At 40.0% G+C, this 12,368-nt stretch overlaps 1 protein-coding gene and 1 non-coding gene across 2 annotated transcripts; one reads left to right on the top strand and one right to left on the bottom strand.

Annotated features, from left to right (window-relative positions):
* Positions 1-6,216: 6,216 nt before the first annotated feature.
* On the bottom strand, positions 6,217-6,323 carry LOC131600787 (small nucleolar RNA R71). Its single transcript, XR_009283396.1, has one exon. It is a non-coding gene; the product is annotated as a small nucleolar RNA R71 (small nucleolar RNA).
* A 1,120-nt stretch (positions 6,324-7,443) lies between these two features.
* On the top strand, positions 7,444-8,022 carry LOC131599751 (uncharacterized; the record flags this gene model as incomplete). Its single annotated transcript, XM_058872019.1, has 1 exon — positions 7,444-8,022. A coding segment is annotated over exon 1 (579 nt), but the record flags the coding sequence as incomplete, so codon positions are not given.
* Between the last annotated feature and the right edge of the window lie 4,346 nt (positions 8,023-12,368).

Below are 12,368 nucleotides of genomic sequence, written 5' to 3' on the forward strand. Positions count from 1 at the left end.
GGAAAAGGATGATCAAATCCGTCATCAAGAAGAGTTGCTTCAACAACATGGAGAAAAGCGAAAGAGACAACAAGAAGATTCAGTTGCATGGAAGGAAGTTGCTAATAAGCTGATGGTCGAGAATGCTCATTTGAAGGCCTTTTATGAAGATGAGTTGGAGAAGCTCCGTAGGAAGCTGCAGAAAGGAGTCGGATCTTCGTCAGAAGTGTTCCCTTCTAGTTTTTAGCTTTTCTTTTGTTTTATAATCTTGGATCTTTGAATCCTTTTGTATGCTTTCCCATTATTAATGAAGAATATTGTTATGTTTTATGTTGTTTTTTCTAATGTTTACAATCAATGTCTTAAAGTTCCTTGAAAACCAATAATAATAAAAATCATTTGCATTGCATTTCATGCATCATTCTGCATTTTGGTCTTGCTTCCGAGAGTATTCCCGAGGTCTTATTCAGTGTTCTTCATACATAATTGAATCAAGCTGTCTCACCGGTATAACACTCGAGCTAACTGCAAGAAGAAGATGGAAGGTCTTGAACAAGAGAATCGTGAGCTACGTGAAGAGGTTGTTACTTTGAGATCTGGTGTGGATCGTCTCACTGCTCTAGTCGAGACATTGATGGCTACTCAGAATCAGAATCAAAATCAGGTTCCTCCTCCCAATGCCCAAGCTCAGGGTCAGACCACTGTGATTTCTGAAATTGCTGCTGCAACAATTCCTGTTGTTCCTGTTGGTGCTACTCAGCAACGTATGCCTAATGGATATCCCTGGGGCATGCCTGAAGGTTATCTATCTGTTCCTGAGATGACTCGTCCGTTGACTCCTGTTATGGTCAACACATCTCCTATTGTTCATACTGGTCCTTTTGTCCCAGAGCCCATTTATGATGCTGCTCCAAGTGAAATTCATGACAGAATGGATGGTTTCCAAGATCAGTTTGAAGAACTGCAGAAAGAGATGAAAGCCTTGCGTGGGAAAGAACTGTTTGGAAAGAACGTGCATGATCTTTGCCTTGTTCCCAATGTGAAAGTACCTGCTAAGTTCAAGCTGCCTGAATTTGAGAAGTATAAAGGAAATTCCTGTCCTTAGGCACATCTGGTGATGTATGTAAGGAAGATGTCCACTCACACTGATGATCAACGTCTGTTGATCCATTATTTCCAAGACAGTTTGACTGGAGCTGCTTCTAAGTGGTATATGGGCCTTGATAGCACCCATATTCGCACTTTTAATGACTTAGCCGAGGCGTTTGTGAAGCAATACAAGTATAATGTGGACATGGCTCCTGATAGAGATCAATTGCGAGCTATGATGCAGAAAGAAAAGGAATCCTTCAAGGAATATGCTCAGAGATGGCGTGAGGTTGCCGCCCAAGTGATTCCTCCGATGGAAGAGAAAGAGATGACTAAGATTTTTCTGAAAACTCTTGGTCCGTTTTATTATGAAAAGATGATTGCAAGTGCTCCTGTAGACTTCACCGAAATGGTGGGTATGGGTGTCAGGCTGGAAGAAGCTGTGCGAGAAGGTCGTCTGGTTCGGAATGACAATTCGTCTGGTGGTGCAAAGAAGTATGGTTCTTCATTTCAGAAGAAGAAAGAATCAGATGCTAATGTTGTTTCTCATGGGAGGAATAATCGATTCAGAAATCAATCTCAACAAGTGCCGTCAGTAACTCCTGTTGTGAATTCAGTGCCTGTGGCTCCTGTTAATCAACAACCAGCAAGGCGGAATCCGTATCCTCGAGTTAATATTGGTCCTATCCCCATGACGTACACTGAACTGTATCCTGCTCTAATTCATAAGAAGTTGGTTCAACCAAGGTCACCACCTCCTGTTCCAGAGAAACTCCCTTGGTGGTACAAAGCTGACGCCACTTGTGCTTTTCATCAGAATGCTCCTGGGCATGATTTGGAGAATTGTTGGTCTCTGAAGAATGAAGTTCAGAGGTTGGTTCGTTATGGAATGCTTTCTTTCTGTGATATTGGCCCAAATGTACAGAATAATCCATTGCCAACTCATGAAGCGTCTGCTGTGAATATGGTGCATGGATGCCCTGGGAAGTATAAGATTTATCGTGTGGAACACATCAGAGGATCATTGGTAGAGATGCATGCCACTCTGTGTGAGTATAGTCATTATGAGCATAATCATGCTGCTTGTAGGATTTGTTCAGTTAATCCTCGAGGGTGTTATATTGTGAGAAGAGATTTACAAGAGATGATAGATCAAAGGCTCATTGAGATTCTGAGGGATAGAGATGAAGATGATGTCAATGTGATTGAACCATGCTTTGAAATTCCGGAATGTGTAGAGATTGGTTACTATGGCAAAGCTGCTGTAGAACCTCTTGTGATATGTTTGCCTGGATCTGTACCTTATAGTTCTGACAAAGCTGTACCCTACAGATACAATGCCACCATGTTGGAAGCTGGAAAAGAAGTCGAGATTAAGCCTCTGTCTTCTGTTGAGAATATAGCAGATGTTAGTAGAGTGACTAGAAGCGGACGAGTTTTTACTCAACCCCAAACAGTTGTGGATGTCCAGAGGAATCCTACTCAAGTGCCCGTGAACAATAATGATGCGACAAAAGTTAATGAAGGGTCGTCTTCAGGAAAGGAAATGGATGAGATTTTGAAGCTTATCAAGATGAGTGATTATAAGATTGTGGATCAGTTGCATCGTACTCCGTACAAGATCTCTATAGTGGAGCTGCTGACAAGTTCTCTTGCTCATAGGGATTCTTTAATGAAGATACTTGATCAAGCCTTTGTGGATCATGATGTGACGCTGGATCAGTTTAATGGGGTTGTGAGTAATATCACTGCATGTAACAATTTGAGCTTTAGTGATGAAGATTTGCCTGAGGAAGGAAGGAATCATAATTTGGCTTTGCATATCTCTGTCAGTTGTAAAGAGGACTCAATGTCTAATGTGTTGATTGATACTGGATCATCTCTGAATGTCATGCCAAAATCCACTCTTGCCAAGCTGTCTTATGGTGGTACACCAATGAGATTCAGCAATGTGATTGTCAAGGCTTTTGATGGATCGAAGAAATCAGTGGTTGGAGAGGTTGATTTGCCTATTGGTATTGGACCATTTGTCTTCAAGATTACTTTTCAAGTGATGGACATTTTCCCTCCATACAGTTGCTTATTGGGACGCCCGTGGATCCATGAGGCTGGGGCAGTTACTTCAACTCTCCACCAGAAGTTGAAATTTGTGAAAGATGGAAAGATGGTTGTTGTGAATGGAGAACAAGCTTTGCTGATTAGTCATCTCTCTTTGTTCCGTACCATAGAGGCTGATGAAGTAGTCATTGGAACTGCATTCCAAGCCCTGTCTGTTAATGATGAATTCAAAAAGGATGAAGCTTCCATTGCCTCCTTCAAAGATGCTCAACTGGTGGTTCAGAATGGACATTCAGGAGTCTGGGGACAAGTGGTGAGTCTACAAGAGAACAAGAATAGAGCTGGTCTGGGATTTTCTGCCTCAGACAAGTCTGTGATGAAGCCTGAATCTGCTTTTCGTCCTTATCAGGAGATGTTCCATAGTGCTGGGTTTCTACACCCGACTCTTCCAGAAGTGAACGCTATTGTTGAAGACGAACCAGAGCCAGAAGTGCCAAACTTTGTGACCCATGGAAAGATGATTAAGAACTGGATCACCATTGACATTCCTGAGTGTACTCATGCTTCAAAGTAATTTGCTTTTGTGTTTTTCAAAATCTTTTCATTCTGCCCAAGATGAAAGTGAAGTTGTTGGGGCTTTTTCCTGTTTGTTTTAAACATCAAAATCATAAATAAAAGTCATTTTGTTTCTGCATATACATGTGATAACACGATTTTATATCGTATATTTAGCCTAAAATCCATAGATATTTATAGCATTTTCCATTTATTATGTCAATTTATTATGATATTACGCGTGTATTTGCTTTGTTTCAGGTTTTACACTTAAATTACGACTATTTGCGAAAAGAAAAGAAAATCGAGCTTAAATGACCAATATTTATGCTTAAAAGACGAAAAGAGGTGCTGAAGTAAAAGAAGGGTGCAATTAGGACCCAAAGGCCCAAAAGAGCAATCCAGCCCACGAAGGAAAGCAGCCCAGGCCACACTAGTAAGCAGAGACGCACGTCTCTGCCACCTCAGCAAAAGGGAGACGCACGTCTCCACTTCCCTGAAGATTCTCCACTTGAGACGCACGTCTCAAGTCACGCACCCAGTCTCCCTGAAGAATCGGAGACGCACGTCTCCAAGTCCTGGTCTGCAAAAAGTTCCGTTTTTCACGCAAAGCAACTGCAAAGCCTCACCTATAAATAGAGGCAGTCACTTCAGTCCAAAGTGTCCGATTTCCTGCCAACGAAGTGCTGCCGAAATTGTACCGCGAACTGCTTTTCATTATTCTGTTTTCATTTAACCGTCTATTTTCTCACAACGATTTCTACACTGGAAATTGTTGTGAACTTTTCATAGATCTAGCCTTACGTTAGATTTATCGCTTTATTTTCCTTGTTTTTATTTTCTGCCATTTAAATTCCGAAGAACGATCCAGCCAACCTGTGGTGGAAGTTCGAGTACTTCAAGATTCAATTCAATCCAGATTTATTTTAATTCAGGTTTTTTTATTTACCGCCTTATTTATATTATTTATCTGCATGATATATTATATGCCATTTAATATGCTTATTATTATGAACCGAACCAATATATGTATGTTTAATCGTATTAATATGTCTGGCTAAAATACTAAAGGTGTCAATATGTAAAGTAAGTTAACCGTAGGGGTCCGAAATAAATTGGCTTAAATTATGTTTTATTAATTATCACTTATTTTTGGTTTATATGTCTAGTTTAATTAGTAAGTCTTAAAACCAATAGAGCGAAAGTTTGAGGGATTAGGACGGTCAAAGGTTAAAATCAATAGAGCGAAAGTTTGAGATCTTTAACTGGATAGTAGACATAGGACATTAGTTTTAAGGATGGCGAAAGCGTATTAAAACTAATTGGAACTTATTTATTTTCAAAAATTGTTTTTACACTCGAGCGGGATGGCGAAAGCGTACGTTAGGGATATTAGCATGTTCCGAGTCAACAGAGCGAAAGTTTGAGATTAGGAGATTTAAATAGATAACAACCTCGTAAAATAGGCATTTTATTAATTACATTGTTTCCAAAAAGCTCTTCTAAAATCTAATGGGATGGCGAAAGCGTACATTAGGATTAGGATAGTAGTCTGACTCAACAGAGCGAAAGTTTGAGACGAGGATTTTTAATCAATTGAATTAGTAAAGATTTTTAATTTAATTATGCAAAAGCCAATGGACCTTCGGATTACCTGTAGTTAAACGAAATACATGCTGACACCTATCTTTTATTATTATTCTTTATTTTCTCACAATCACTTTCCCTTAGGAACAATCGAAATTTTAGTACTCCTAGCTTTACATAGTAACCTTAGATAACGGTAGATCGATTCATAGTCCCTGTGGATTCGATATCTTTTAAAACTACACGACACGACTGTGCACTTGCAGTTATCAGATTTATAGACACGTAAAGTCGCGATCAAGTTTTTGGCGCCGTTGCCGGGGACTATTTAAGTCGATATCGTAACTCACTGTTACACCGTAGAGACTAGGAAAATTCTTCCCTTTCTTTTTGAACGATTGTATGCCAAATACTCGTTCACAAGGAGGAGACTTAATACAACGAATTAACGAGATCGAACGTTTCATTAACGTTAAACGTCGAGCTCGCAACCTTCCCGAAGTAGCAGAAATTCCGATTAATCAGGAATTGAATTTTACTGATCAAATCAATCAAATCACCCCGAAGTTAGAGATGGCTGCTATTCGTCCTCTTAGAGACTATGCCGCTCCTTCGCGCGCTGAACCGCATTCAAGTATCGCACCACCTGCGATTGAAGCGAACAATTTCGAACTGAAACCTTCACTGGTCCAAGCTGTTCAACAGAATCAATTCTCTGGAAGCCCTGTAGACGACCCCAATCTCCATTTATCCGTGTTCGTGCAATACGCCGACACTATCAAAGCCAACAACGTTAGTTCCGAAGCTATTCGATTACGCCTTTTCCCTTTCTCCTTGAGAGATAGAGCGAGAGCGTGGCTTCAATCCCTGCCTTCCAATTCCATAACTACGTGGGACGAATTGAAGAGAGTATTCTTAGCAAGATACTTTCCGCCTAGCAAGACTGCTATGCTTAGAGGTCAAATCAACGGATTTACCCAGAAAGATAACGAATCGCTCTTCGAAGCTTGGGAACGTTACAAGGACATGCTTAGAATATGCCCTCATCATGGACTCGAACCATGGCTGATCATCCATACCTTTTATGGTGGTCTCTTATATAACACTAAAATGACTATAGATGCCGCTGCTGGCGGAGCATTAATGGACAAACCCCATGATGAAGCATACAAACTCATAGAGAACATGGCACAAAACCATTACCAATGGGGAGGAGAACGCGCCGCTCTAGAGAAAGCCCAAACCAAAGGAGGAATGTACGAAATTAGTGGTATAGACCGCGTTAACGCTAAAGTAGACGCTTTAACTCAAAAGATCGAGAATTTAACCATCACTCCTTCAGCCACCGCTGCCGCTGTAGCACCTAACTGCGAGATCTGTGGATTGACTGGGCATGTAGTTGCTGAATGCCAACTCTTGACTGGAGTCCCATCTGATCAAGTAAATTACGCTCAAGGAAACCCTTATTCTAACACGTACAACCCTGGATGGAAAAACCACCCGAACTTTTCTTATAAGAACAACAATGCGTTGTACGCGCCTGGACAAGCACCTGCTGTACCACCTGGCTACCAAAAAGCGCCTGTAGCTGCTCAAAACACCCCTAGGAAGTCAAACCTAGAAATCATGATGGAGAACTTTATAGCTTCCCAACAACAAACCAATAAAGACTTCCTGAATCAAAACATCCACAATAGCGAGCAACTAAAACAACTATCGAACAAAGTAGATGCTTTAGCTACGCATAACAAAATGTTAGAAACTCAAATCTCACAAGTAGCTCAACAACAAGCACCTACTGCTGCCCCTGCTGGCACGTTTCCTGCTCAACCACAACCTAATCCTAAAGGACATGCGAACGCGATAACACTACGAAGTGGAACTAATTACGATGGACCCGTAGATCCTAGAACCCAAAACGTACCCATGTCACAACAAGAGCCAAAGGAAACCCAAAAGAAAACAACCGACGAACAAACTGCTAAGACTAAAGAGAACAATAACGAAGTGGAACCCGAAAAAGAGAAACCTTATGTTCCACCACCACCTTATAAGCCACCAATTCCTTACCCTCAAAGATTAGCCAAATCAAAAACCGAAGCGCAATTTAAAAGATTTGTAGAACTTCTGAAGCAATTAAACATAACCATACCATTCACAGAAGCCATAACTGAGATGCCTTCGTACGCTAAGTTCTTAAAAGAAATCTTATCAAACAAAAAGAAACTCGAGGATAACGAAACTATAACGCTTACCGCTGAATGTAGCGCTATCATCCAAAACAACATGCCTCCAAAACTGAAAGACCCTGGTAGTTTCTCTATACCCTGCGTAATTGGAAAAACCATCATAGAGAAAGCCTTGTGCGATTTAGGAGCTAGTGTTAGTTTGATGCCTCTTTCGACCTGTAAGAAACTCAATCTAGGTGAGCTTAAAGCAACAAGAATGTCTCTTCAACTAGCAGACCGTTCAGTTAAATATCCTGTAGGAATGTTAGAGAATATCCCTGTTCGTGTAGGTCAATTCTACATCCCGACTGACTTCATCATTATGGATATCCAAGAAGATTCTAACATCCCGATCATTTTAGGAAGACCATTTTTAGCAACCGCTGGTGCAATTATAGATGTAAAGCGAGGAAAGCTTACTTTCGAAGTAGGAGAAGAGAAAATAGAATTTATCCTTTCCCAATTCCTAAAAGCACCTTCTATAATTGACACATGCTGTTCTGCTGACATAATCGACGAGTGTGTCAAGGAAATAAAATCCGAACCAAATAAGGAAACCGAAACCCTAAGAATTCCTATGCCGCCAATTTTTGAAGATGACAACTGGCGTGAGGAATATCAAGATAACCACCTGAGTGAATGCTTAGCTTTAACCCCTGATCCTATACCTGGACCAAAGAAACCTGCTATAGAGCTGAAGACACTCCCTACCGATCTTAGATACGAATTTCTAGACGAAGAACTAAACCGACCAGTTATAGTGAACGCCAACTTAGGACGAACCGAGACTGAAAAATTACTTAATGTCCTAAGAAAATACCCTACCGCTTTAGGATACAACATATCAGATCTGAAAGGTATAAGCCCTTCTCTGTGTATGCACCGCATTATGCTCGAAGACGATAGTAAAACCTCTAGGGAACATCAAAGGCGAATAAATCCTATTATGAGCGATGTGGTTAAAAAGGAAATCCAAAAACTGCTAGAAGCTGGAATAATATATCCTATATCCGATAGTAAATGGGTTAGCCCCGTTCACGTCGTACCAAAGAAAGGAGGAGTCACTGTAATCACTAATGCAAAAGGAGAATCTGTAGCACAACGTACCCAAACTGGATGGAGAATGTGCATTGACTATAGGAAGCTAAATAAAGCTACCCGAAAAGACCATTTCCCTTTACCTTTCATAGATCAAATGCTCGAACGCTTAGCTAAACACTCACATTTTTGTTATCTGGATGGATACTCCGGATTTTTCCAAATTCCTATCCACCCTGACGACCAAGAGAAGACCACATTCACCTGTCCTTATGGTACATTCGCTTATAGACGAATGCCTTTTGGACTCTGCAATGCACCCGCGACCTTCCAAAGATGCATGATGGCAATATTTGCCGACTTCCTAGATGGAATAATGGAGGTCTTTATGGACGACTTCTCTGTCTGTGGAGGAAGTTTTGAAACATGTTTAGAAAACCTTGAAATGGTGCTTAGACGATGCGTAAGCGTAAACCTAGTCCTTAATTGGGAAAAATGCCATTTCATGGTTCGACAAGGAATTGTACTTGGACACATCGTATCCGATAGAGGAATCGAAGTTGATAAAGCAAAAATCGAAATTATCGAAAACCTTCAACCTCCCAAAACCGTTAGAGAAATAAGAAGTTTTCTGGGACATGCTGGTTTTTACCGACGCTTCATTAAGGATTTCTCTAAAATAACCAAACCCTTAACTGAACTACTCATGAAAGACGCCGAATTTATTTTCACCGATAAATGCACTGAAGCATTTCAAACGCTTAAACAAGCATTGATCTCTGCGCCAATCATGCAACCTCCCGACTGGAATGAGCCTTTCGAAATAATGTGTGACGCAAGTGATTATGCTGTAGGAGCCGTTCTAGGACAAAGAAAGGATAAGAAACTACATGTCATATATTATGCAAGTAGAACCCTAGACGAAGCTCAGATGAATTATGCCACGACAGAAAAAGAATTATTAGCTGTCGTATTCGCATTAGACAAATTCCGTTCTTACCTGGTAGGAGCCAAAATAATCATATACACTGACCACGCCGCCATTAGGTACCTCCTAACCAAAAAGGACGCTAAACCAAGACTTTTGAGATGGATCTTGTTACTGCAAGAATTCGACCTGGAAATTAAAGATAAGAAAGGCACTGAAAATGTCGTAGCAGATCACCTCTCTCGATTGGAAAATCTGAAACCCGAACAAGTACCAATTGACGATGATTTCCCTTATGAAAGACTCATCGCCCAATTAGAAGCAAATGAATTCGAACCATACCGTCCAAACTCTGAAACCGAGAAATTAGCTGAAATAGCTTTAGCCCGATCTGACGCACCTTGGTATGCAGATTTCGTAAATTACCTAGCTGCTGGTGTGCTTCCTCCTGATCTAAGCTACCAACAGAAGAAGAAATTCTTCCATGACCTAAAACATTACTATTGGGACGACCCACTCCTTTTCAAAAGAGGCCCCGATGGAATCTTTAGACGTTGTGTACCCGAGGAAGAGATAAGAAGCATAATAACACATTGTCATTCTGCACCGTGTGGAGGACACCATAGCACATCTAGAACCTGCGCCAAAATCCTTCAATCTGGACTTTTCTGGCCCAACCTGTGGAAAGACGTCCATTTTGCTATACTAAGCTGTGATAGATGCCAACGAACTGGAAACATTTCAAGACGCGATGAAATGCCTCAAAAAGGCATTCTAGAAGTAGAAATATTTGACGTCTGGGGAATAGACTTCATGGGACCGTTTCCGTCATCGTTTGGAAATCAATATATACTCGTAGCCGTCGATTACGTTTCAAAATGGATAGAAGCTATTGCTTCCCCTACGAACGATACACGAGTAGTTATTAAACTTTTCAAAAACGTCATTTTTCCTAGGTTCGGTGTGCCAAGATTGGTAATTAGCGATGGTGGTTCCCATTTCATTTCAAGAATACTTGAGAAACTCCTTCGAAAATATGGAGTAAATCATCGAATAGCCACACCATACCATCCACAAACAAGCGGTCAAGTAGAAGTATCTAACCGCGAAATAAAACAAATATTGGAGAAAACTGTTGCTATATCTAGGAAAGATTGGTCAACCAAGCTAAATGAAGCTTTATGGGCTTATAGAACAGCTTTCAAAACTCCAATAGGAACTACCCCATTCAAACTCGTTTATGGAAAATCATGCCACCTACCAGTAGAGTTAGAACATAAAGCCTATTGGGCCATTAAGAACTTAAACCTAAACTACACTGCCGCTGGTGAGAAACGACTTCTAGACATAAACGAATTAGAAGAACTTAGACAAGACGCTTACGAAAACGCCAAAATCTATAAAGAGCGAACGAAAAAATGGCACGACAAGCGTATATCTAGGAAAAATTTTAGCATAGGCGATAAAGTGCTCTTATTTAATTCTAGACTAAAATTATTTCCTGGTAAGTTACGATCTAGATGGTCTGGCCCTTTCGAAATAACTAACATATTTCCGAGTGGAGCGATAGAAATCAAAGGAGAAACCGTCAAACCTTTTGTCGTAAATGGGCAACGTCTTAAGTATTACCATCATCTCGAATACGATGAAAACATCGAAGTTTTTAAACTTGACGAACTGCCCGCTCTTTCGAAAAAATAGTTTTCTATTTTTAAATCGTCGAGCTTACGACATTAAACAAAGCGCTTGGTGGGAGACAACCCACATTTATTTATTCTTCTATTTTATTTATTAAAACTTTAATTTTTCTAATTTTTTATTTTTATTTTTCATTTTTAAAACTTTATTCTATTTTTAATTTTAATTTTAATCATTTTTGATTTTTCATACATCTTATAATAATTATTATAATTATAACTACTATCTATGAATTGAGAAAATATTTCCGTTATAATTATATTTATTATTATAACTTGTTACCTAAGCTTAATTTTAACTTTTTATTTTATTTTAAATAAACACTAGCCTAATTCTAACTTATCCTAATATTTTCAACTTCTAGGTTTTTCAATTAACTACTAACTACGATGGAAGGAGTTGATAATATGGAAGTTGTGTTCCGTGGTAGAGGACAAGAAGCAAGATTCAACAAGCTGGCTGAAAGACAAATAGATCTGACTTGCTACCCTGACCAATCGACTATGATACGACTTGGCATCCAAGAAAGCGTTTTGCACCTGCTTAACCAAGTCGGTTGGACTGGTTACCACTTGTTCCGCAAGTTTAATACCTACCGGAAACTCACTTTGGAATTTTTGAGCTCACTGACCTATCTTCCAAACAGTGGACAAGGACTGAAGAAAGGAGTCATCCTTTTTCGACTCTTTGGAATGGAATTTAACTTTTGCATGGGAGACTTTGCTAAAATGTTAGAACTACCTCATGGACCCGATGCATATGCCAAAGTAGCTGAAGAAAACCTTCCATACTGGGAGCTGGAAAAATTCTGGGGGAAAATCACTGGAAATGATAACCCTGAAGAGAATGAATTTCAATCTGAGAATATCCACAATCCTGCTTTCCGCTACTTTCACAAGATCCTTGCTCACTACATTTTTGGAAAGCCTGATAATGTCACTGAAGTTACTAGAGAAGAGTTATTCATCATGTTCTGCTCCTCTCAGAATCGCCCGGTCAATGCCATCGCATTCATGCTAACAAACTTCGAGCGCATCACGCAAGACGAAGTTTCACCCATTAGGATTGGCGGATTTGTCACTATGATTGCTAATGCCATAGGAATGAGAGTACCTTTGCTTAGATTGACACCTTTTGGTACCCATACCTCTATGGACATCAATTTCTGCTTTAATCGAGGTATCATCGGTAATCTTGGACCTCATCGG

The sequence above is a fragment of the Vicia villosa genome, linkage group LG4 (genome assembly GCF_029867415.1).
Source record: "Vicia villosa cultivar HV-30 ecotype Madison, WI linkage group LG4, Vvil1.0, whole genome shotgun sequence".
Taxonomy (NCBI): domain Eukaryota; kingdom Viridiplantae; phylum Streptophyta; class Magnoliopsida; order Fabales; family Fabaceae; genus Vicia; species Vicia villosa.